This window comes from Corvus cornix, chromosome 14 (genome assembly GCF_000738735.6).
Source record: "Corvus cornix cornix isolate S_Up_H32 chromosome 14, ASM73873v5, whole genome shotgun sequence".
Classification (NCBI taxonomy): domain Eukaryota; kingdom Metazoa; phylum Chordata; class Aves; order Passeriformes; family Corvidae; genus Corvus; species Corvus cornix.
In genome coordinates, this window is record NC_046344.1 from 2,602,469 (window position 1) to 2,627,959 (window position 25,491).

General features: G+C 39.4%; 1 protein-coding gene across 2 annotated transcripts in view; it reads left to right on the forward strand.

Moving 5' to 3' along the window:
• Positions 1–781: 781 nt before the first annotated feature.
• The window catches only part of LOC104685044 (transformation/transcription domain associated protein), a 77,861-nt gene continuing 53,151 nt past the window's right edge, over positions 782–25,491 (forward strand). The window contains exons 1-30 of one of the 2 annotated variants that reach the window (XM_039560137.1): positions 782–922; positions 1,125–1,199; positions 1,781–1,926; positions 2,290–2,339; positions 3,307–3,417; positions 3,962–4,066; positions 4,653–4,736; positions 5,457–5,513; positions 6,113–6,238; positions 6,567–6,644; positions 6,875–6,963; positions 7,794–7,890; positions 8,257–8,395; positions 8,899–8,977; positions 9,986–10,220; positions 10,975–11,302; positions 11,414–11,511; positions 12,171–12,365; positions 12,888–13,079; positions 14,470–14,635; positions 15,857–16,113; positions 16,706–16,906; positions 18,785–18,936; positions 19,977–20,176; positions 20,952–21,169; positions 21,290–21,487; positions 21,936–22,196; positions 23,155–23,316; positions 23,959–24,055; positions 24,505–24,626. In XM_039560137.1, the coding sequence (XP_039416071.1) occupies positions 1,827–1,926; positions 2,290–2,339; positions 3,307–3,417; positions 3,962–4,066; positions 4,653–4,736; positions 5,457–5,513; positions 6,113–6,238; positions 6,567–6,644; positions 6,875–6,963; positions 7,794–7,890; positions 8,257–8,395; positions 8,899–8,977; positions 9,986–10,220; positions 10,975–11,302; positions 11,414–11,511; positions 12,171–12,365; positions 12,888–13,079; positions 14,470–14,635; positions 15,857–16,113; positions 16,706–16,906; positions 18,785–18,936; positions 19,977–20,176; positions 20,952–21,169; positions 21,290–21,487; positions 21,936–22,196; positions 23,155–23,316; positions 23,959–24,055; positions 24,505–24,626 (4,197 nt within the window). In that variant the 5' untranslated portion in view covers positions 782–922; positions 1,125–1,199; positions 1,781–1,826. The remainder of the gene's footprint in view (positions 923–1,124; positions 1,200–1,780; positions 1,927–2,289; positions 2,340–3,306; positions 3,418–3,961; positions 4,067–4,652; positions 4,737–5,456; positions 5,514–6,112; positions 6,239–6,566; positions 6,645–6,874; positions 6,964–7,793; positions 7,891–8,256; positions 8,396–8,898; positions 8,978–9,985; positions 10,221–10,974; positions 11,303–11,413; positions 11,512–12,170; positions 12,366–12,887; positions 13,080–14,469; positions 14,636–15,856; positions 16,114–16,705; positions 16,907–18,784; positions 18,937–19,976; positions 20,177–20,951; positions 21,170–21,289; positions 21,488–21,935; positions 22,197–23,154; positions 23,317–23,958; positions 24,056–24,504; positions 24,627–25,491) is intronic. The other variant, XM_039560138.1, reaches the window with a different exon arrangement.

Sequence of the window (25,491 nt, forward strand, 5' to 3'; positions counted from 1 at the left end):
ACCGGGCTGCAAAGCCGCCGGCGGTTTAAACAAATAGTCAATAAAACCCACAAACGCCTCACATCTGCCGAGGGCGTGGGGACACGCCGGAGCGTTTGGGAAGGGGTTTGTGCTGCGCTTTGGCGGCGCCAAGCACATATACGGTATTTCTGAGGTGGCGCGGGGACGCCTCTGCCGGGGAGGTTCGGCTGCTGTTACCGGTCCCGCAGCGCTCCGAACGGCCTGTAACGGGTGCCCTGCCGGAGAAAGCCAGAGCAAAAGCGCCGGAATGTGGTTTTCTGGTGTTCTTTTTCTGTCGTTTTATTTTGTTTTCTCCTGTTTTGTTTTGTATATTTTGGTTTTAATTCGCTTACTTTTACTTTTTTTATTTTCTTAAACTCATCATTCGAAGCCCTTTCTCACGCCTGGCCGCCGTTTTGTTTCTTGTGGCGGATCAGCCCCTCTGCCCGCTTACGCTTCCGGTTCGTGCCACAGCTTCCCCGGGGCACCGGCGGGGCAGGCCTTGCGCTGGCCGGAGAGACCGGCCGCGGCAGCCTCTGCCCGGTGACTCCTCGCCCGCTGCCACCGGCGGCCCCGGCGTTAGCGGACCCTCCGGGGACGCGGGACGGGCGGGGCTCGCCTCAAGCAGCGGCCGCTGGCAGCGCCCAGCTGGGGCGAGACCGCCCCGGCGGGGCGGGTCAGGGCGGGGCCGTCCGAGGCTTGCGGGGCCAGCGAAGGGAGCGGGCGGTGCCGCGGAGCTGCGCGCCCGCCTCCGCCCGGCGAGAGGCGCGGGAGGCGGCACCGGGAGGAGGCGGCACCGGGAGGAGGCGGCCGGAACTGAGCTCGGGCGCTTCCGTCGCGCCCATGCGCTGCCGGCGGCCTCCGGGAGCAACAAAGGAGGGAGCCGGGGGGCCACGGCCGGGCGGTCCCGCGGAGCCGCGGGGTGAGGAGCGCGGCGGCAGCGCCCGGTGGGGCCCGGGCCTGGGCGCGGTGACGCGGGGCGAGGGGAGGCGGGACCGGCGCGCCGCGGGCAGGAGGGAGCGGCCGGAGCCCCGCCGGAGGCCTGGGGCCGAGCCCGGCACCGGGAGGGCTGAGGGACGGGGGAAAAGCGCCGCTGCGGCCGCTCACGGTGCCCGTGTTCGCAGGGCGGAGATGGGCTCGGCGTGATGGCGCCCTGGCAGCTGGGAGCGTCCCGGGCGAGCAGCGCTGCGGCGGGGAAGGTGAGGGGCGCGGGGTCCCGGGCTGGCTGCGGGCACCCCCAGCCCTGCGGGCCGGCTCGGCCGGACCTGGCCGGGAGCAAAACTGACGGGAAGCCCCCGAGGGGAGGAGGGAGGTCGTCGGTGTCTCAAGCTAGATGTGATTTTAGGCTTCTTTAGGGGCGAGAAAGGCAGTTTGTGGTAGCAGGACAACTGCTGGCGCCCCTGGGAGTGAGTCCCGCAGGGATGTGTCCGAGGGTAGCAGTAAGTTTGAGATCTGGCTGGGGCGGAAGACAGGATAGCACGTGTGCAGTGTCGGGAGCATCCCTGAGCCTGGAGCCTGCTGCTGGGAGAGAGGAAACCAGGCAAAACACGTAAATGTGCTGTGAAGAGCCCAATAACCCCTTTTATCTATTAGTGCAGTCCTGTCGCAGCGAGTGCTGTACATGCTTGGTGTTATATTTGTAAGCCTAAGTAAATGTGACAGCTGCGGTTTTTGGAAAAGGGGGTCCTCTTCAATATGTCAGAAGAACGGATGTAGGTGGTGGGATAGCTGCTGTTAACAAGCCACGTAAACTAATAAATACTTCTGTATTCTTTTGTAGGTGTGTTGGTCTTGATGTACTGAAAGCTGATCTTTCCTCCTCCAAGATGGCATTTGTTTCAGCACAAGGGCCTACGGTGGTGGACCAAACCACTTTGATGAAAAAATACCTTCAGTTTGTGGCTGCTCTTACAGATGTCAATACACGTAAGAGACTTTTTTCTTACTGAAAATTACAGCTCTTCAGCAGTTTGTTTCACAAGCGTTTCGGACTTGTTCAGGCAATTGATAAATGAGGCAGTGAAGTCTGTCGAATTCACTTTGGAATTTGTTTGGGTTTTGATTTTTGAAGAAGCAAAATGATGAGAAACACTTGCGTGAGCCAAAGTGAGTGAGCTTTGTGTGTGTGCAGTGGTGTGGTTGTTGTGTGAGAGAACTGTGTGTCTTATAACTGGGCAGTGATAGCTAAACTGATAAGATCTGATTGCTTCTTTGATCAATGAGCCTGGTGTTTTCCTTCATGACCTAGTTTTACACTCACATTTTCTTTGCTTGAATTTCCATTTTCAGCTGATGAAACCAAGTTGAAAATGATGCAAGAAGTCAGTGAGAATTTTGAGGTAAATAAAAAGAAAACAACCCCAAACAACAAAACCCTCCCTAACTTTCTGCAGTGGCAGCCTTTCATGTGCTTAATGTATATTAATAGAACTTCTGATGTTAAGCAGTTAAAAGATTAATAGTAGTGTCCCGTGACTTATGATTTATATGGTTATAAGTCATTGATTTTAGGTTCCTATTTAGGAATTAGCCAGGTTGTTGAAGAATTACGTTTGGACTTAAAGAGCTTTCATTGCCTAATATTTCTTCATTAAGCATTTAAATAAAAGTGGAGTAAGAGTTTTTTTCTTCTATTTTTTTGAATGCTATGAAATGTCTGTATTTAAAGGTTTCTTTTATTTAGTTCAAATGTGTATTGTGCCCTTGTAAAGCAGAGGCCCTCCTGATTCTTCTGAGTATTCCATGGTGTGGAAGTGAGAGAGAAGTTGTCAGATGCAGAATCTGACATCAGGGGTGGAGATGTCTCCAGTGACATCTTTTGCATGGTGATGGACCATCATGTTAGATGAGCAGCAGAGAAAATGTGAAACACGAGTTACCCCAACCTTGTGTTAGCAGAAATTATACTTCAGTTGAATGCTTAGTTGTTATGTACCTGTTTTGAAGTTATAGAAGACTAAAAAACATTCTTGTGGAGTTTTTTATCTGTTCAAGCTGACCTGCCATCTCTAAAACAATTTATCTGACTAAAAAAGTAGTTTTAACAGCTTAGTCTGGTGATCTGTTTAGAATCTGAAGGCTTAGTTGATTCTCATTGCTCTTGTCTTCAGTAGGGAAGAACTTGCTCAGTATTTGTTTTGCTAATGTTCTCTTGGAACTCATTTGGTTCTGTAGTGTGTCAGCAGATACTTAGTCACTGAATCTATTCAAAATTCACTGAAAATGTTTAATAGTGGCTTTGAATGTAACTGAATATAATCTGCGTGATGTCTGTTTTATATCTCCCCATTTTTTGTTCTTAATTAGAATGTGACATCATCCCCTCAATATTCAACATTCCTGGAACACATCATCCCTCGGTTTCTCACCTTTCTACAGGATGGGGAAGTTCAGTTTCTGCAGGAGAAGCCAGCACAGGTAAACTGTGTGGAGCATCTCCTGCCTTTTTGCAGTGAAGTCCTTGATTAATCTAATGAACTGATGTAAGACTTGTTAAAAATAGATCTGTCATTTGGAGTGGAATTGAAAAAGTCCTAAGTAAGTTACTCATAAACTTTGCAAATCTGGGCTTTGGAGAAAAAGGAGGAAAACTAGGTGCAACGGAATTGGCTTTCTTGCTGAGATACTTCACATTGTTACAAACTACTGACTTTACTGAAGGTTAGGAATGAAAGGCAAAAGTTGATTCTTTGTCATTAAATACTTAAAATTGCATTCCTTAAAAAAAGTCTGATTTTTCAATGGTAAATTTGATCAATTTGCCTTATTCACTTAGGTGAGTAGTAGGAAGGATTATGTCTTTGTATACAAGCCTATGTCTACATGAAATAAATTTTTTTTTTCTATTTTAACATGCAGAATTATTAAGCTGAAAGAGATGCTGCAACCAATTGTTGGGTTTTGTGGATTTTCCAAAAAGTTCTGCCATATCTTTATTTTTCCTTTCTTTTTTTTTTTACAGCAACTCCGGAAGCTGGTGCTTGAAATAATTCACAGAATACCAACAAATGAACATCTTCGTCTTCATACCAAAAATATCCTGTCTGTGATGTTTAGATTCCTAGAGGTATTTTTTCCTTCCTCTTAAAACTCTGTCAAATTTTCAGAAATATTTTCCTCTACTTCATCTCCAAAATTTGCTGGGGGTAGGATTTTTCCATAGCTGTGCTGCTGGTGCTGGGCGTTCTGTTTAAGCTTAACCCATGTCCTCTCTTACCACCTACAGGTTTTCTGCAGGTTCTGTTCTGCCCTTTAGAAACTTGGATTTTACAAATGCAGGGTACTGATCTCATGCTGAGCAACGTTTTCTGGCAGATAGCTTATTCTTGGAGTTTGTTTTCTGTCTGGGAATTCACAACACTGCCCTTTGAAGCTCACGTGGGGGTCTCTGTTTGAGGGGCAATGGGAACAGATCTGACAGTACAGAGTGGTTGAAATGTCTGGGTTTTATTCCCATAGGGGTGGCTTTAATTTCAGACGTAATCTAGGACTGCAAGGTACCCAAGGAAAGACATCTTGCTCATGCAAATCCATTGATGGGGCACTGTAGATTGTTGAGAAGAGTATCATTTTACAGGGTTTTGAAGTACCCACTGAGTAGTTGAAGAATTCAGCAGTGGGCTCACTAAAAAGTCTCTTTTTTTTTTTTCCAGACAGAGAATGAAGAAAATGTACTGATTTGCTTAAGAATAATTATTGAATTGCACAAACAGTTCCGACCAGCAATCACTCAAGAAGTAGGTCATAACTCTTGTTAGATGGTATAAAACTTACTGCCATGCTCTTCAGAATTGCTGTTTTGTTCAAGTGGGTTGATTGATTTGTTTTGCTGCTGTCCTTTTATGTTGCCTGACCTGTTGTGGTAACCATATATTTAATTTTTTAAAAGAGGATTGCATAATGCTAGCACTCCTGGGGAAAAAACCAAACTGTTTAAGCTTAGTTATACTTGGTTTAAATGTTTATGAACAATATGATCAGTTTAAGGAATAAAATTCCCACACAAAGGAAGAGAATTGATGCCTTTTTAGTTTGTAATAGAAAATCCTGAAAAAGGAATTTACTATGATTGACTTTCCCCTTTCCCCTCTCCCCTCTTCTCTCCTGTGACTCATCAAGGGGGATTTGGAAGTTTGCATTGTTATTCTGTTGCATTTTTGCCTTGATTTTTGCTTGGAAAGACTTAGTTGATTCATAGTAATTATACCTAACAATACTGTATTGGAACTATGTAGAGATGATAGGTAGGTTAGATTCTTTCCAAGAGAAATTTGAATTAATACTGACAGAGCAGAAGGAGATAGAAGAACACTTTCAGATTATTTTCAGTTATCATGAAAAATGTTGGTGATTAGAGATTTTATGTATTGGTACTCTTAATACAGAGATTCTAAAATTGTGATGTAAAATTTTTTCTTTAAAAATTTGTTTATGGTAACTGACTTCTTCCTCCCTAGATTCATCATTTTTTGGACTTTGTGAAACAGATTTACAAGGAACTTCCAAAAGTAGTGGTAAGCTTTTTACTTGTTAAATTGCCCTTGCTATAGTCCGAAAACTAGTTTTTATTTCTTTCTCTAAAAGATATTAACATAATTATTTTGTATCTAGTGACACAAAGTAAATACAGTTTTAGTGAATCTATCAAAACTATGTCTAAAAATGGAGACATTTAGATTTTGGTTTGGAAAACCTTCTGTTTGTGGCACACTATTACTGGTATGAGAAAATCGAGGTGAGTTTAAGTACTGAAGCAGGGTGAGATTGGCTGCAGTTGTCTCCTTGTAGCCAAATGTGTCTCGTTTCTGAGGGAAGGGTGAGGTCATGAAGGCAGCTCTTGTCTGATCCTCCATCCCTGATACAGAGTAACTCTTGGGATGTTTTCCTTTAGCAGGAGAACCGCCTTGGCTAGGGGAGCTTTTCTGCTTCTTGTTCCAGTGGGAAAGGTTGCAGGGTGTGTGTCTGGTCCAGGCAGATGCTGCAGTGCAAACATCACATGCAGAGAGGAGTGAACTGCTCTGGGGGAAAATTATATGGAGGAGCTCTAAGGAGAGGGATGGCCTTTCGACTATGAATGGCATTATGATATTTTTCCTCTGCTCTTTCCTTGTAGAATCGGTATTTTGAGAACCCTCAGGTGATTCCAGAGAACACCGTTCCCACTCCTGAAATGGTTGGCATGATTACAACCATTGTGGTGAAGGTGAACCCTGAGCGAGAAGACAGCGAAACGAGAACGGTGGGTGTTCTGAGTGCTCTGAACTGGGGAACTGCCTGGAGCACAGGACTGCAGATCATAAGGCCAGGCAAAAATAACAGACTTTCTTTTTGCTTGTTTTTGTTATCAAAACTTTTCTGCAGAAGCCAATTGAAACTTTCCAGACATTTTCTATGCAGCTGTAATTACAGGATTTTTATTTAATATAATACCCAATGCTTTTGTGTTTTAAAAATATTATTAGTAAGTATAGTACTACTAAAATGAGCAGTTTCTGTAAAACTGTGTTTTACATACTCTTTTGAATTGATAATTAAACTGTTTATAAAGCATGTGTTCTTTCTTTCAGCATTCAATAATTCCCAGAGGATCTTTGTCACTAAAGGTCTTGGCTGAGCTACCTATTATTGTTGTTCTCATGTATCAGGTTAGTACACTTCAGTATTCTGCATGTAAATACTTCATTACTGAATGGCTTGTGTCACTTCTGTTGGTTAACATATTAGTAAAAATGAATGTGATATACTTTTGAAAGTAAAATATCATCTAAAAATAAGCTGGTGAGATGTCTTAATTTTTTTCTGATTAGCTCTCCAGTAAGTTGACTGCAAGTGTGACTTGTGAATTTCTCTAATAATACTTTATTTTTTTTTTAAGCTCTACAAACTGAACATTCATAATGTAGTAGCTGAATTTGTGCCCTTGATTATGAACACTATTATAATACAAGTGTCTACTCAAGCAAGGTAAGAGCATTTAACAGTATTTTGATTATATTAGGGATAAATTACTTAAATCTGTCATGCAATATTACTCAAAATATTTTTGTCTTCTATCTTGTGATTTGTCATTCTAGTCTTACTGCATCTCAAAAGTAGCAAAGATTATTTGACTAAAAATTGTCAAGGTTCTGTATGTGAAGTAATTGGCATTATATGCCATTGATAAAGTCCATAGTTGTGCAGTAGGTCCCAGTTTATTATTTGATAATGAGTTTTTTTAAAACAGTTTCTGACAAAACCCCATATTGCCACAGACCGTGGTGGGGACCTTGGGAGCTTGGACACATGCTGTTGTTTAATCTTTGCCATGCCATCAATTATATATTTTTGCTCTTCCAAGGTATAGCTTACATGAAGCCTTGTGGTGTGGCACATGCTTTTTCTGCCTCAGAGAGGGATGTTTCTGAAGAGCAGCAAGTGGTTCTGAGCAGGGCAGTGGGAGCAAGATCTCTGCCTTTCCCTGTCTTGCCTGGATGATCTAATTAAGTGGTTGAAGCTTGAGAGAGACAGACAAGTCTGTGGGAGGGAATACTGCTTGGAGAAAAAATGGCCCCAGTTAGGGGAACTGAGCCAAATGTTTGATGCTTTGTATTGGGTTGCCTTTCCGTAGAAAGGTGCTGCTGGGAATTGGAATGGCAGAGGGCTTGTTGAAAATGGGCTCTTCCATAGGGATTATATTCCTTTAAGAAGCAAGAACCTCACTACAAGATGATGTGATTTGAAGCTTCACTGAATTTTCTGAGTGAAGGTATTAAGAGGAACAGAATCATAACTACTGTTCAATTTAATTTCAGACAACATAAACTTTATAACAAGGAATTGTATGCTGATTTTATCGCAGCTCAGATTAAAACATTGTCTTTTTTGGCTTACATCATCAGAATTTACCAGGTAGGATGCATTTTTATTACTTTGTTACTTAATGCATCAAGTTCCTAGCTGCTTTATGGCAGGCAAGTGATCTGCATGACTGCAGTGCATCAGGGATTGGAGATGGGAGCGCTTGTGTAGAATATCTGAAGGTGGGGCTGTACTTGGTTATCCTTTCAGAAGTATTCTCATGTGAATACAAAGTGGAAATGTGCCATTCCCCCTCCCTGGGCATTTATGGAATCACTATTGTATTTTAGTTTTAGGAGTAGATTTTGGAAGATAAACAAGTGAATTTTAATGGAGTGCTATTTTGCAGCTGTAACCCAAACATTAAGAATAGAATGTCATAATAGTTGTACTCATGTTATTCTTTCTTTGTTGTAGGAATTAGTGGCTAAATATTCTCAGCAAATGGTAAAAGGAATGTTGCAGCTGCTCTCCAATTGTCCAGCTGAAACAGCACACCTCAGGAAGGAGCTCCTGATTGCTGCTAAGCACATCCTGACAACAGACCTGAGGAGCCGTATGTAGCACTTTTTATGAATGTACCTGAAAACTGGGAAGAGCTCAGCTATTTCTGTCAATTTAAGAGGCATATTACTTACTTATATTGGACTATCACAAGAGGCCAGGCCAAACAGAATTGTTGTGTGCAGGGTTGCTCAACTTCACATTTCCAGTAACTCATTAATTATATAGAGAAAGTTAGTTTTTAGAAGTTGAAAATAATGTGAGCATTTTTTTTTTTCTTTGCAAATATAACTGGCTCTGACTGGGTACTGCAGTGTTACTCAAGGGGCAAGTGTCAGTGGAGTAGACAGTCACAAGAGGTTGTTTGAAAGCTTCCTTGTAAATGGCACTGCCTTTTATAAGCTTCAGAAATTAATTTTGGGATAGAATCACTTTCTAACTTTAGGTTTAAATACCTAAATTAAGTGGTTTAATGCTTAACTGTTTTATTTTGATTATTTCCTTTGCCAATCATTGAGTATGGCTTTTTCATTTTTCTGTTGTTTTAAATTACAGAATTTATTCCGTGCATGGACAAGCTGTTTGATGAATCTATACTGATTGGCTCTGGATACACTGCCCGGGAGACACTGAGGTATGAGAAAGTTTGGAGTAATGATCTGAGTGCCTGCCAGTGCTGCTTAGTTGGAAAATTATTAATATTTACAGCTTCTGTATAGGGTCCTAAACCTTTGCTTCAAATAATTAATTTTACTAGATTGTTTTATTGGCAGAGATTCTGCTGCTGGAATGGTGACTTTTGTTTAACACTTTGATGGCACAGCATGGTAATGTGAGTGTAGGGCAAAATAAGAAAAATGGGTGAATGAAGATTATTTCAGTTTTTTGAATTGTAGAGGGCAACCAAAACGGTGATCACAGAGAAACCAACTCAGTATCTGCCCAATATTTTATGAAACACCCTATATCTTATGTCCAGTGTAAAATCTGAATGAGATAGAAACTTTTTGTCAATGAATACCTTAAAACTTACTTGTTTGCAATTGAAAAAGTAAATGGAGAGAATACTTAACTTTCTATGTTTTCAATAACCTAGATTTTAGGTGAGCTTGCTGATCAAATTAGTATCTGAACTAGGAGAATTGCTTCCTTTTGTTTAAGTATCAAGTGTGCCTTATTGACAGCATGTATTAGATTTAGAAGTATTTGCTCTGCTAGATTCTTTACCTGGTATTTGAAAAGAAATGATTTTTGAAATTTACCAATTTTCATAACTGCTTTTGAAATCATGGATCATTTATGACTAATTATGAAACAGATTACCAACACTGCTCAAAAGGTGGCTAACATGGATGTTAACCGCATGTAGATAAAAATATGTGGTGGGGTGTTCTCCAGTGGGGGGAAGAAAGGTCAAAGAGGCAACACCAGAGTTGTGGGATAGATTGGTGCATCGTTGGTTAGGTTGTACACGTTAAAATTCTCTTGTGTAACCAAAAAAGCCTTGTGAACTCTGGGTTTGCATATGAAAATAGAAAACTTACTTTGAGAAATTTGGAAGTATTTCCAGGCAGTTAAGTCCAATTAACAACATTTTTAGTTGTGCTCCATGTGTTTTCATCATTGCTTGTTTTGGCTGTAGACCCCTTGCATACAGCACCCTGGCAGACCTGGTGCATCACGTCCGGCAGCATCTGCCACTCAATGACCTCTCCCTGGCTGTCCAGCTGTTTGCCAAGAACATTGATGATGAATCCTTGCCAAGCAGTATCCAGACCATGTCTTGCAAGCTTCTGCTAAATTTGGTAGACTGTATCCGGTCTAAAAGTGAACAGGAAAATGGAAATGGTAGAGACATCCTTATGAGGATGCTGGAGGTATTGATTTGTTTAAAGCATTTGGTAATTGCTTGGATATCCTGTTTTGCAGTATGTTGTCAATCGCATTTTACTTTCTCCTCTCTTCAGAAACGAGCATATGTAGTCTGTGTCCTGTATTTCACTTTAATGCTTCAGGGCTCTTCAAAATGCTCTGCAGCTGGGATCATATCTCAAGTGTAGTGGAGATGCTTTGTCAACTCAGCTTCATTCAGTGGCTAGTTTCAAAGCAGGAAACTGAATGCCTGTTTTGGGTAGCTTGTTTTTTTAAAAATAATTTTATTCTAAATTTTAGTTATAAGCTTTTTTCCTTGTATAATAGTATGCAAGAATTGGATTTTTTAATGCCTTCTGGTTATGGGTGTGCTTTTTGGTGTGGGTTTTTTTTAAGCCCTGAAAGAGGATCTTCACACAGGTCCTTGGCATAACACAATGCAATCTGTACAATTAGAAATATCTGCTCTTTGAAGACCTAATGATCCTTTTTAAGGATCTTTATACAGAGGGGTTTTTTTTGTATTTTTGAAAATTGAGGATGCACCCGTTGCTCAAAGAAGGCAAACTAATTTATTGATACACTAAAAATGTTTGTCATTTGAATGACTTCAGAAATAGCTGTAAATTCTATTGATCTCAGTATTCTGAACTGAAGTATTAGTACTATTAAATTTAGCATGCTTTTTGAAGAAGAAACTTATTTTCCTTTTCTTTCCCCCTCCCTGCTCTTTGATTTGCTTCTCCTGCTTTGCCTTAGGTGTTTGTTCTGAAATTCCACACCATAGCACGCTACCAGCTCTCTGTCATTTTTAAGAAGTGCAAGCCCCAGTCCGAGCTCGGGGCAGCTGAAGCCGCGTTACCCGGAGTGCCCACAGCAGCAAATGCAGCCCCTGTTCCTGTCCCATCTCCTGCCCCAGCCACTCCTGTGGCCCCTACACCAGTGCCTGTGTTTGAAAAACAAGGGGAAAAAGAAAAAGAAGACAAGCAGACATTTCAGGTCACGGATTGCCGGAGCTTAGTGAAAACTTTGGTCTGTGGGGTCAAGACGATCACGTGGGGGATCACCTCATGCAAAGCTCCTGGTGGTAAAACTGCATATTTAATTACATTTATCTCTCATAGTTCTACAGAAAAAAATGCTCTAGAATGAAAGCAAATAGTATTTTTAATGCTTAAATATCTTGTTCTTCTTTCAGAAGCACAATTCATTCCTAATAAGCAGTTGCAACCTAAGGAGACTCAAATCTATATAAAGCTGGTGAAATATGCAATGCAAGCGTTAGATATTTATCAGGTATGTAACCTGCCCACATAGCACTTCTATTTATACAGTTACTGTTAGATCTTTTTATAAGGATTTATTTGTCAGCTACACCACAGATTACACATGCAGTGTATTTTCACTAAGTCTTTAACTGGGACCACAACTATTGAGAAATGCTCAATATGAAGAATGCATTTCAAAAGTGAATTTCAAAGTGCTTACTACTTGGAAGCAGCAGATTATTTTCTTAAGAGCCATTTTTGTCTGTTCATGCAGGCAAGTCAGACTAGAAATAATTCTTTCATATAGTGAAGGAAATCTATCCTTGAAGGCGATAGTTTAGCTAATACTTGAAGCATTCATGTCTGTGTTTATCTTCTGTAGTTACACAAAGTACTGATGAGTGTATGTGATGAGTGTTTGATTGGGTATTAAGTAATTTACAAATACACTGGTATCTCCCTGTTGTCTTTTTCCACTTCTAACTTCATAGTTTTAAAATCTGTTCTGAAAACACTCAGTTTTAGTATTTTTGTCATGGTTGGCTCTTGTGCCCAACTTCTAGTTGTGTGGGGCTTGCATGTCAAACCCATAAAATCTCAGTTACTTTCAAAAGGTATTTTAAGAATAAGGGGGAAGAAGCTACTCGAATTCTGTAACCAGTGTATCTGTTTTCTCAATTGCTGCAGGTGCAAATAGCAGGAAATGGACAGACATATGTTCGAGTAGCAAACTGTCAGACAGTCAGGATGAAAGAGGAAAAGGAAGTTCTGGAGCATTTTGCTGGTGTGTTCACAATGATGAACCCTTTAACTTTTAAAGAAATCTTTCAAACTACTGTTCCTTACATGGTGGAGAGGATCTCTAAAAACTATGCTCTTCAGGTATGTTACTGTTTACTTTAATTGATAATGAACAGCATGTAGGAAAGAGCTTAATGCCTTGAGGAACATATGGCTGATGTGGAATATTAAATCATAATATTGAAGTTAGCATGTGAGATTTGAAGCAGTCTGTATAGTCTATGAAAATAATTTAAAGATGGATTTTGAAAAAACCTTACCAGACTAAGTGATGCAATACAAACACGAACACTTCAGTTTAGAACATATGAATGGACTTCATTCTTGAAAAGTATTGGACATTATGGAGTTGTTGTTTTCTTCAGGTGGTTGTGCTAATGTTCTACTAATTTACAGAATGCAAGTCCTAGAATATCTGTTTAAACTTAAAACTTGAACAGTAAGTTAAATACATGGTTGTATTCCACTGAGGACAAACAGAATCACTTGGGCAGCAGTGGAAGTGGGAAAAGAAATCTTTTTTTTTTTTTAATGGATAGTGCATTTATTCTTTTGTTCTTTTTATTACAGCAGTAATAACTTCTTTGTGGTTTCCTTTTATAGATTGTTGCCAATTCTTTCTTGGCAAACCCTACTACCTCTGCTCTCTTTGCAACCATTTTGGTGGAGTATCTTCTGGATCGGCTGCCAGAAATGGGCTCTAATGTGGAGCTCTCCAATCTGTATCTCAAGCTGTTCAAGTTAGTCTTTGGCTCAGTTTCACTATTTGCAGCTGAAAATGAACAAATGCTGAAGGTAAAGGTCATTTGTGTTAAAAATAAGTCTGGTTTAAAAACAGCACTCTTAAGAGTTTTACACTGTCTAACATTTGAGAGTCATTTAATGTTTGAAGCACTATTTGTGATACATTTTTTCCTAGTGCCAAGTACATTGTCTTGTTTATAAGAGATGGTTTCTGTGAATATTTGCTTCATATTTGAAACTATGAAGTGATGTGCTAATTCTGAGTATAAACGGCTGTGGTCTGTGATTGCCATAAGCCCATGTAACTTCATGGTCAGAAGATGCATATCTTCTCACATATTTTCCCCTTTTGTTTCCATGTTAAGAGTTTTGCTTGGATTGAAATGACTTTTTTGTTGTTGGTGAATCTTGTTTACTCATGTAATATTCAGTGACATGTACCTCTTGAGTTAGATTTTTCTGTGCTCTTGAAAAGGCTGGGCTTAAGGAATGCTATTTTTTCTACTGACAACATATTGTGTATTCCAAGGATCTATTTATGTTGATGAGATCATCTCATTATTCAGTGAATTTAGAAATGCTGAGCTTGTAGCAAGGGTGCACTTTCCTCATAAAAGCAGCAGCTGCCTGTATCTAGAAAATACATTAAGATTTTAATGGAACACTGATTGTTCTCTCATAATTTCTCTTAATTTTCCTTCCTCGTACCTTATAGCAAATAAAATTTCTGATACAGGTAACTGTGCAGAACAGAGTAGGGATTACCAATTTTCCACAGTCTTTGAAAACTAACAGTAATATGAAGCAATATTCATATAATCTTGCTTTAATTTTTGCAGTTTGTCATCAGAATCAAGGTCATTTGGATTGTATAAGCTGGAGATGAAGTTTAAAGAGTGTAATTTACTACCTTCACAGTTTCATGCTTCTGTTACTTTCTTTTGTTTCTGTAGGATGGATGATAGGGGCCTTGGGCAGAGAATTTAATTGAATGATGAAGGCTGTTTGCAGCATTTGCATAGCAATGTAGAAAGATGTTAATAATATCCAGACATGTTACTGTTTGTCTCTGGTGCATGAGAATACTTGCATTTATCAACTATTTTTATTGATACTTGTGAGATATTCATGTCCTCTGCTCTAGAAAGGCCACCAGTTCCATAACCTTTTTTTACTTGAAAGAGTTTGCTTTCAAAATGAAATTTTAGCATTCACAAAAATTAGGAACTAGTAGTGAAATTAGATTGGGGTGAATTAGTATTGTTAAGTGTCCTCTCTGTCATTCTGACACCTCTGATTTCTGCTTCATGTCCCCAGATAAGTGAGAGGAAATATTTTTCTTGTGTCAGATTTGCAGAATCTCATGCTAAATTCTTGTACAGTGCAATGATGATGATAAAATTGGTATTTTATTAATCTTTAAGCTTTATTTTCTTTATAGCCACATTTGCACAAGATTGTGAACAGCTCTATGGAACTTGCACAGACTGCCAAAGAGCCCTATAACTATTTCCTGCTGCTCAGAGCACTGTTCAGATCTATTGGAGGAGGCAGTCATGATCTGTTATACCAAGAATTCTTGCCGCTGTTACCAAACTTACTGCAAGGTAGAACAATACCTTCTTTCCCCACCCTAGCTTCTGATTTTTTTATGTGAATAGTAGTAATAAAGTTATGTTGTGTAATTATAAACCCCTCAAAAGCAAAGCCCTACCCCTGAGAAGTAGCTTCTGATTTTGAGTTTAACGATTGATTTAAATATCTTGAATGTGCTTATTTTCATTTTCTATCAGCTGCTTCAGGCTCCATAGTTTTGGCTGCTTCACAATTTCTGCTGCTTGTTTTTCTTTTCATTGTGGGGCTGTTGGGGTTTTCTTGTTTGTTTCTTTTACTTGTTTGGGTTTTTTTTGCTGTGGGTAACTTTGTTGGCACAAAGCATTTGAGGGATAAGTGAATAGGCAAAGCATCGTTGCCAGGCCATCACTGATTTTGTGGGGAGAACATGGCAGTGAAGCTCTGGCTGCTCTGCAGTTGAGGGCATGTGTGTGCACCTGCAAGGGCATGATAAATAGAAATTCAAGTAGTGCCAGACTGCAAAAAGAAATGGAAATAACAATCAGTTTGATTAATTGAGCATTTATGCTTGCAAGAACTGTGTTCCAGAAATACTGAGGGTGAGCAAGGAAATGTGGAGAACTACTTAAACCTAAGGGCAAGCTAATCAGAACTATTCCAGGACTGTAGACTGGTTCCCATCTAGCTGTAGGGACAGTTTTTATTGTTAGCAAATGTGTCTGTTATCGATAAATCATTTTGTAAAACTCATGTCAGTAGATTCATGGAATATGTGAAATCTTTATGGGAGAAAAATCACTTGGGGAATGTGCTTAGTCTGTATGGGGCAATTAATGTACTTGAACTCACTGAATGTTTCTTTTCAGGAGACAAAATACTTTAAAAACAATTGTTCTGTATGAGATTATTTTTTATTGTTACAAGGCTGTTTTGAGTCAAATTATCTCTTTTTCTTTTTCATCCGCTATATTCAAATGCTGCCTTATTGAGTCTAACATTAAACTTTAAAATATGCATAGAGGCTTTTTTTTCTATATGTGTGTAGACAAAAAACCATCCACTGCATGAAATTCTTAGATGTAAGTTAGAATAATGAATGGTATTATATTTTGTAAATTGATTATTTATGGAGCTGTAAGCTCTACAGAATTTAAAAACATCAGGTTCTTCTGAATTCAGGAAATAGCAATTTTTAACAATAAACTGTGGACTGTCTTTTTCCTGTGAGTGCATAACTTACCCATAATTTTCAGGACTAAATATGTTACAAAGTGGCCTTCATAAACAGCACATGAAAGACTTGTTTGTAGAGCTCTGCCTCACAGTGCCCGTTCGTCTGAGCTCGCTGCTGCCTTATCTGCCAATGCTGATGGACCCGCTGGTGTCAGCTCTCAATGGATCCCAGACCCTGGTTAGCCAGGGCTTAAGAACTCTGGAACTGTGTGTGGATAACTTGCAGCCAGACTTTCTGTACGACCACATTCAGCCAGTTCGAGCTGAGCTCATGCAGGTAAACGTGTCGTTTCCTGTTAGACCACAAGGGGTCATTGATTTGCTGAATATTATTAGAAATTTGTGTGAAGCTCTGGTTACAAAAACTTGAAAAATCTGTTGTGAGACCCATACCAATCTGACATGAGTGTAGAAGGATTGTTGGTGTTGTGCTGTTGAGCTGAAAACTCAGAAGATTTAGAAGTGAATGAATTGTTCCTTCTATATACTTTGTTCAATGGTTATATTCTATTTACTTCATTTGCTTTTTGTATTTCAAAACTAGCTCTGAGATTAATTCAGTTCGGCCTTAACTGGCCTGCTTTTTAAATTGACAATGTTGTTTAATATTCATCATAAGCATGAAATTACATTCCAGTGTAGCAAAGATGACAGCAATCTAATCTAAAACTGCATTTAGGACAACCTTGTTACAAAGCACTTGGGCTGTTGTGAACTGAGACTGCTTGTATTCAACCTTGATAAGGAACTTATGCAGGGTCAGTTATCCAAATACAAGGATAATTGTTTGCCTTTACTTTTTTTTTTACATTACAACTTGTAAAATGTTGAAGTAAGACTGGTCTGCCCCTGTACCTCTTAACCCCCAGGCTTTGTGGCGAACCCTGCGCAATCCTGCTGACAGCATCTCCCACGTGGCTTATCGTGTGCTTGGGAAATTTGGTGGAAGTAACAGGAAAATGCTGAAGGAATCACAGAAACTACAATATGTAGTCACAGAAATCCAAGGACCCAGTATTACAATTGAATTTTCAGACTGTAAAGCATCCATTCAACTCCCAATGGAAAAGGTAAGGGCTTAAGTTACTTTCAGTGCTGAGAAATCAGCTTTATAAACATCTGTCTGCCAGTTCTTTCTTTACTTCCCCTATAAACTGTGCTGTGTGTCACCCCCAAAAAGTGGATTTAGGCATGCTGTTTGCTCTTACAAAGTGATAGGATAGGGAGCTAAATTGGCCCAAATAAATGCTTTCACAGAATGGATAAGATTGGAACTTCTGGTATATTGCTTAGGTTAGGTGCAGGAATCCCATCTAAAAGTCCCTATTTCTTTTTGAAATGTACCAAAAATTTACTGTAGAAATTCTTCAGTGCTGATTATTCTCACGACTCCAGTGATGTGGTTTTGTTTGTGGTCTCTAGCAGCACTTCTTAGTGCTGCAAAACCACTTTGTACTGTACTGGCTTTCATCTGGCAGCCACGGTGTATCACAAATGCTTAGTTCTTGCTAATTACAGCAATCTAATCTCCTCTGAGAGTGAAGCTGGATTCGGAGATAATTTGGTCTGTAGAGTTTTAATACTTACCTTTTCAATTAGACTTTCATAAGTAGATATGATCTGAATGTAGTAAGCAATTTTCTTCACAGGCAGCTGGCTCTCTGGCTCTGTAGAGCCATCAGGCTTAAAAATAGCTTGGAAAAGTGATTCTTAAAATGCAGATTTACTGATTTCTCCACTGTACTGAAGCTGATGAATTGAATACATGTAAATACTGTAGTTGCTGACATTTACCTGTCCTGCTAGTTTAATTCAAACTAAGTTTTCCTAAGGATTTAAGGATCTAACATTGATAATAAGCAATCTTCAGCTGCTTGGTATTGACCAAGAAAGAGTGTGTTATCTGCTGAACACTTTGTATCTATGAAAAGGAAATGTCAAATTACAAAGAAAAAAAAAGTGGAATAAATTGAAAACAAGAAATCCTTGTTTTGTTTAGTGCCCTGGTGGACTTCTGTGGTCTGTGTAAAACTAATTTTTCTTTTCATTGAGATCCTGTGATTAAAAACTTAGGATGACAACTAGTTAAGTAATTGGAAATACCAAGGAAGGAAAATGCCCACTTTGTAGCAGGGCCTTTTTCTGCATAAACTTATTAGGCATGAATGGTTAGATTTTTATTTGCAGTTGATAAGGTACTGAAATTCCTTATTTCAAGGCAGTCCTGAGCAATTTTTACTTTTTTTTTTTTTTTTTTTTTTACTTAATGCCTATCTTATTTATCTTTAATTTCTTCCTTTCTTTTGTGGGAGAAGGATAGAAATTAGACAGTTGTGCTTTTATGTATTTTTATCTCTCTCTGTAAAAATATATGTACACAAAATAGAAATTTCCCAAAGAGACCTGCCCCTCTTTTTAATTGTCGTCATATCTTAAAGGATTGATTTGAATTATTCTCGAATGTATTAAATCTTCTTGACAAGGAAGAGTACTATTTCCATTAAGTGAACAGTGTTCAGAAGTTGCTTACATGTACATTTCATCATGCATGGCAAGGTACCATTTATATATGGGTATAAATGCATTGTATACATAAGGAATAAAGGGATTAGGCACAGCAATTATTGCTGAAAGGAAGGCAAGGAAAATTTTTTTTTTTGGGAAGGAGAGAGACACACTGAAGATTTACCTCATTCATAACTTGAAATGCTTTCTGACCATGGAGGTAAAATGTATCTGCCATGAAACTCAGCACGTACAGAAGCACAGAAAACACCATGGTGGTTTCAAACTGTGCTCTCTCTGCATTTCTTAGCTTGGGCACTCCAAACTGTGCATGCTTTAAAAGTTACTTTTAATATATATTAATGACACCATTCCCTTGATTAATGACCTTATGGTAAATGCCAAGAACAAGAAGTGTCTGGATTCTCTCTTTTCCATTCTAGGCAATCGAGACCGCCCTGGACTGTCTGAAGAGCGCCAACACGGAGCCCTATTACCGGAGGCAGGCGTGGGAAGTCATCAAGTGCTTCCTGGTAGCCATGATGAGCCTGGATGATAACAAACATGCATTATACCAGCTTCTTGCACATCCCAAGTATGACAATTCTTTAAACGTAAATGTGTATGTAAAAGTTGTGGTGTCTTTGGAACAACCTAGGTTAGAGACAGTGATTAGTCTGTGCAATTCATGGGGTTTTTGCCTGCTGGTGAAAAGGAATCTTGTTAGCAAGTTTTTTAATGCAAGTGATGTGTTAATGTTTCATAGTTTAATCTTCTTCCCCTAATTACAGGCCAGTGTGTAATCTGTTATGTATGATCAATATGATTAATTGTGGTTTCATATATTTAAATAATTGGAATATTCTGGTGCTTAAGTGTATTTTAAAGATTAATTTGGATTGTTACGTTTTGTATGTACATCGAAGCTTTTACTAAAGTGAAAGAGAAAACTCAGTTTCATTTAGTGACTAAGCTATAGCATAGTCACACACACAACCTCTGTTTGTCTTGGTATGAGAGCTTTTTATTGAAGCTTTTCTTACTTCTTTTGCAATTTTGGTCATTGATACTTACTGAGTTTATTGCTTTTAGACAACTTTGATGTCTTTGCCCAAAAAGTGTGGGCTGACTTTGACTCTTGCAATACAGTAAGTGTAGCTAAAGAGCATAGTAGCTTTCACAGTTTCGACTTGTTAGACTTGACATAAATATAGCTTTGCAATGAATAAGTTTTGTTGGGCAGTGATTTGATAAATAGTTTCAATCGTTCAAGATTAAAATCAAATGTCATTTTAAAAAAGAGAAAAATGTCAAAATATTGAAAATGACATTCTGTTATTGAGTTGCAGTGTGATGCCTGTATACCTATTATTGTATGGACGTGGCTTCTTCTGAACCACTGGCTTTAAATGTTCCTGATGAAATTGAGCTATCCATCATGCTGGAGACCAGTGGCTGACAAAATTAATACGGGCTGAGTGAACTGGTCTAGCTCTATCAAAATGAGGGCAAAACAGGAGGTGGAGAAGGAGTTAGATACCGAGAGCAAATTTCCAATCAAGTACCTGACACGGGCTGTGATTGAGCTGCGGGCACTGCACTTTGGGTTCAGTTGAGCACAACGTTGTCTTTCAGCTTCACTGAGAAGTCCATCCCCAGCGTGATCATCTCTCACCGCTACAAGGCCCAGGACACTCCGGCTCGGAAGACCTTCGAGCAGGCCCTGACCGGGGCCTTCATGTCGGCCGTCATCAAGGACCTGCGGCCCAGCGCCCTGCCCTTCGTGGCCAGTCTGATCCGCCACTACACCATGGTGGCCGTGGCTCAGCAGTGTGGTGAGGACAGGGGACAGAGCTCCTGGGGCTTCCGGGAGGGGCGTGGAGAGCTTTGTGTTTTTACTTATGGCAATTGGTTTAAAAAAGTAAAAAATACTGCAGTTGCTTCTTGGTAGCTATACTGGTTTTTTGTTTGGTGGCTGAATTACGTTTTAGTTCTGTAAAATGGTGGCAATTGTTAAACAAATTTTAAAAAACAGTCAATCACCTAATAATACTCTTTAAATGCTACAGCCAGTGAAAGAACTGCAGCATGGAACAGCTTACATAGTTCCAGGGGATTTTTGTAACTTAATACTCACAGTACTACTTGCAGGTGGTCTTTAATTGGGTTGTTTCCACTTGCGGTTTTGAAGGACCTTTAGAGGAACTAAGTGAATGTTGGAGCACTGCAGTGTCTTAAATCCATGAAGAAAACTTTTTGTTTGGGCTGTATGACAAGTAATTTGGGAAAAGACATACTATAAGCACATCACTCTTCATTGTCACATTAATGTAACTTGAATTTTTATGACTCTTCATTTTAATTAAATCTTGCAGGCATAATCTAGTGCATAGAAGAAAATATTCAAGTAGATGTAATCTTTTTTTCTTCTAGGTGTGAAGGATGCCTTACAATCCATTTATATGCAAATAGGCACAGGGTTTACTGGTTTTGCCATCAGCTAGTCCAAGGAGTAGTAAAATCTAATTAAAAGACTATTCATATTGAAATATCCATTGTTTTGTCTTTATTTCCCCTTCTCCCTCTTTTCTTCCCTGTTACAAATTACAGGTCCTTTCTTGCTGCAGTGCTATCAGGTTGGGAGCCAGCCTAGCACAGCCATGTTTCACAGTGAAGAAAATGGGTCAAAAGGCATGGATCCCTTGGTGCTTATTGATGCCATAGCAATCTGCATGGCATATGAGGAGAAGGAGCTCTGCAAAATAGGAGAGGTGGCCCTAGCAGTGATATTCGATGTTGCAAGCATTATCTTGGGTTCAAAGGAAAGGGTAAGTTTTTAAAAAATGTACTTAAATGATCAAGTTTCAGCCAATGTAATTTTGCTTCTGAAGTTTTGGAGGCTACAACTAACCTGAGAAAAGGAAACTGATCCATTTCTTTGTTTTCAGGCTTGTCAGCTTCCCTTGTTTTCGTACATTGTGGAACGTTTATGTGCTTGCTGTTATGAACAAGCTTGGTATGCTAAACTAGGAGGTGTCGTGTCCATTAAATTTCTTATGGAACGGCTGCCACTGATTTGGGTCCTCCAGAACCAGCAGACTTTCCTGAAGGCACTTCTCTTTGTTATGATGGACCTAACTGGAGAGGTATGTAATGAATGAATTTTATCAAATAGTATGGGGAAAAATTCTGGCCTTAAATTCACACAGATTGAACTCTTAGTAATCTTGATTTTGCTGAACTTCAGAATTTATTTTACCTGTAAGAGTTAGTAGTGAAGTCTAGTCATTTGCACTCAAACGAGGTTCTGAAGTTAGGAATGAGGTCAGATTTTTCCACATAACTTTGCTGAAGTTTTGTGGATCACACTTGCTGCTTTCAGAGCAGAAATGGACAGGCCACATGTAGATCACAAAAACCCACAGATTCACTGTCACCATAGAATCACGAAGCTTAGCTGGAAATGAAAATCACAGGATAAATCAAAATCACAGGATTTATCAAAATCCAATTCTAAGTTTGTTGATGAGTAACGCGTGGATTTGTGATCTTTGTTCTGTACTTAGCTGATAAAAATAATCTCTGATGCCCCAGGTTTCCAATGGAGCAGTCGCTATGGCAAAGACCACATTAGAACAGCTTTTGATTAGATGTGCAACTCCTTTAAAAGATGAAGAAAAAACAGAAGAAATCCTTGCAGCACAGGAAAAGTCTTTCCATCATGTCACACATGACCTTGTTCGAGAAGTAACCTCTCCAAACTCCACTGTGAGAAAACAAGCCATGCATTCCTTGCAGGTGCTTGCACAGGTCACTGGCAAAAGTGTCACAGTCATCATGGAGCCACATAAAGAGGTAAGCAGAAATACTTACTGAACCTGAGCCTAAAGTTGTTTTCCAGGTTGGATTTGCAGAAATGCTTTTCTGAGTACATTTTTCCACACTAGTGAATTAAGTTCTTAGTGCTTTGATGGCATGTGTTTGTCATTTGCTAAGTTTTGTTGTTCTGAAATACACAATGGCTGGAGCACTGTAGAGATTCATACAGGCTCTGCCGGTATTTATAGTGTCTTCAGGTTGATTTAGTTCCTTAAATTATGGGCTGCTCATCCTGCCACCAATCAGACACAGGCTAGGCCATATAGGTTCTGCATTTTGATACTCAGTTTTATTATCCTCTAAATCTGTGGCATTATTGCTATGCCTGTCCCTATCCAGAAAGAGACTATAATGTTCAAAGCTGGTTGAAATAACTTTTGGCTAGACACTCCTTAAAGCTGATATTGTTTTGTTCTCTGAAAGATAATTGAATGTACATAAGCCTTAAGGGCCATGACAACATACCAGATTATACTGAGAAGCTCCCTAATTGATATCTTACTTTGCTAAAGCTGTTTAATGAGGAAAGTGAGAAGTTAGTGTAATGGAAAAAAGTTACACAAACTTTTTAGTTCTTCTGATGTTTTAGAAGCTTTAAAATAGTCTTGTTTCTTCACTGTTCGAAATGCTTCAGTCTATGAATTTCTTTGTTGTTCATAATGTTGTATGAAGTTATTAAATATCATAGATCTGCTCACAGAGAATATGTATTAATTACAGCTACTACACTGTTTTGCAAACTGATGTGAATCAAAGTAATTCCGAGAATTACTTTTCCTCTCGCTTAATTATTTCTCAAAACACGTCTGGAGCCACAATATCAAATGGATACAAACCTGCAGCCATGACTAATGCTGTCTTTCCTCCCAGTGGCTGGGTCTTTGGGGTCATTTCAACAGACTGCTAATTCAGTAATCTAAATTACATCATGTAGGTTCTCCAGGACATGGTTCCTCCTAAAAAGCATTTACTTCGGCACCAACCTGCAAATGCCCAGATTGGCCTGATGGAGGGAAATACATTTTGCACAACCCTGCAGCCCCGATTGTTTACAATGGATCTCAATGTTGTGGAACACAAGGTTTTTTACACAGAGGTACTTTCTTTTTGTGTTCTCATCTTTGAATGTAGATATTTCTGTATGATGGTGGTAGTACTTTCATTGTTAAAAAAATATGTTTTTCTTTGTGCATTTTAAACTTTCACTGAAATGTAAGAATTTACCTTTTGAAACATCAGGTGAAGTCTGGTTTGCCTACAGCATAATAGCTCTGAGCTAAACAGAATATTCTAATCTGTGTGAAATATATTAAATGAGCTTTGGTGTTACAGTACTGGTCTCGTAGCCCTGACTTTCATATTTAGGTCTTATTTTTTACACAGTATATCAATTACATAAATTGTTGTACCACCAAACATAGGCAGTGTTGGTTAAGGTTTTTGAGTCCCTAATAGTTTGAGTAAAATGGAATATAAAACCTGTGTGTAGATTTAACTTAGAGAAACTGTCTTGTCCCTTGATTTTCCAGCTGACTTGTCCAAACATAGGTTCAGAAGCAAATGCAGGTGGCAAGGCTGTCCCCCTCCAACTGTATATATAATTATCAATACAGAAAATCCTCTGGTTTTGAGTTAAGACGAAAACAAAGCCATGAAAAAATGGCTGTAAAGGTGGGAGTGAGATAGTGGTGTTTCAAATGTGAGTAGCAATATTAAAATGATTGGTTTTTTTTCCTAGTTACTGAATTTGTGTGAGGCTGAAGATACTGCCCTAATGAAACTACCTTGCTACAAAAGTCTTCCATCACTTGTACCTCTTCGAATTGCAGCCTTAAGTAAGTAAAACCTCCTAAACAAGATTTGATGCAGTCAAGTGTCCTTGTGAGCAATGGGCAGTCTGCTTCCTGAGATCAGCAGAAAACCTGAGCACTGGCAGACTGATGACTGCTCTCCAGAGGTTACAGTTTAATGGAGAGAATAATGGGAAGGTATCGCTGCTTTCTTAATCACTAGAATTTAGTTTTCTGAAAGGAACCCAAAATATTTTAAGATTAATTATGTTATAAAGCATTAGGAAAACTATAGAATGTTAATAGAATTCTCATTCTTTTCCTCTTTCATGGTGCCTGTTGCTTTTGGCAATGCATACAGTACTTTAGCTGTCTGCAATTTGAGATGACATAAAAAGAAACTATAAGAGAAGCAGTGTAGAATTAGGGTTTATTTTCTCCTCTCCTTTGAAATTGAGTTAACAAAGAGAACAAATTTACTTTGATATTTGCAGATGCTCTAGCTGCCTGCAATTACTTGCCTCAGTCAAGAGAGAAAATCATTGCTGCACTTTTCAAGGCACTGAATTCAACAAATAACGAGCTGCAGGAGGCAGGAGAAGCATGCATGAGAAAGGTGACTGTATTAAAACAACATTCCTTTTGAGGCCATTCTTCTCTCTGCTTTACTTCCTTGGTACAAAACTTCTTGGGAAAGTTCTCGACAGGAAATATTGTTGCTCTGTTCAGTTTTTGTTAGTGATGCTGATAAAAGTTTGTGTCAGATGTGTTTGTTTGGGATTTGAACTTGGCAATAAAGAATTATCCAGGTTGCAATTAAGTATTGTAAGCTGTTGGATAAGAACCATGGTAAATCTTTCAGTCTTTCTGTCCAGTCTTTCCCTCTTTCTGTTAGTCTGGTCTCTGTAAATGTTTCTTCTTTTCTAAATAGCATCAGTCCTTCCTAGCACTTTTGCAGATGTGCAGGCCTGTTTCATCTTTGTTCCTAAAAGAAGTGGTGGAGACCCCATAGTTGTTTTTGGAAAAGTAAAGCAATGCAGCAGAGTTAGACTCTGCATCCCAGTGTGATGGTTACCTTAAGGAACAGGGCCATGGCTGTTCTGTGTGAGGTCAGAATTAGTGTCCTTGCCTGACACTGCCTTGTCTGTCCTGTGGATGCTACATTATCATGTAAAAAAGCTGGAAGGACAGGGAAAGAATATTCTTTCATCATGACTGGTTGTTCAGTAGCTGTGCCCAATTCTGATTCAGTGAGATTTTAATTCCGTTCTTCTAAATGAAAAAGAAAAAAGCGAATGAAATGACTTACAGCCTCTTTGTAATGCTGTGTAGATGGGCTGACAGGGAACAGGGAATGTCACTGCAGTGACACTGGTGCCTGGCTTTTGTTTGTGCCATTGACTGGCCAGAGGTCAGGTGTCTTTTCATGTCACTCTGGTCATGAGAGGGAATGTACTTATTATTTGTGGCTCGTTAACAAC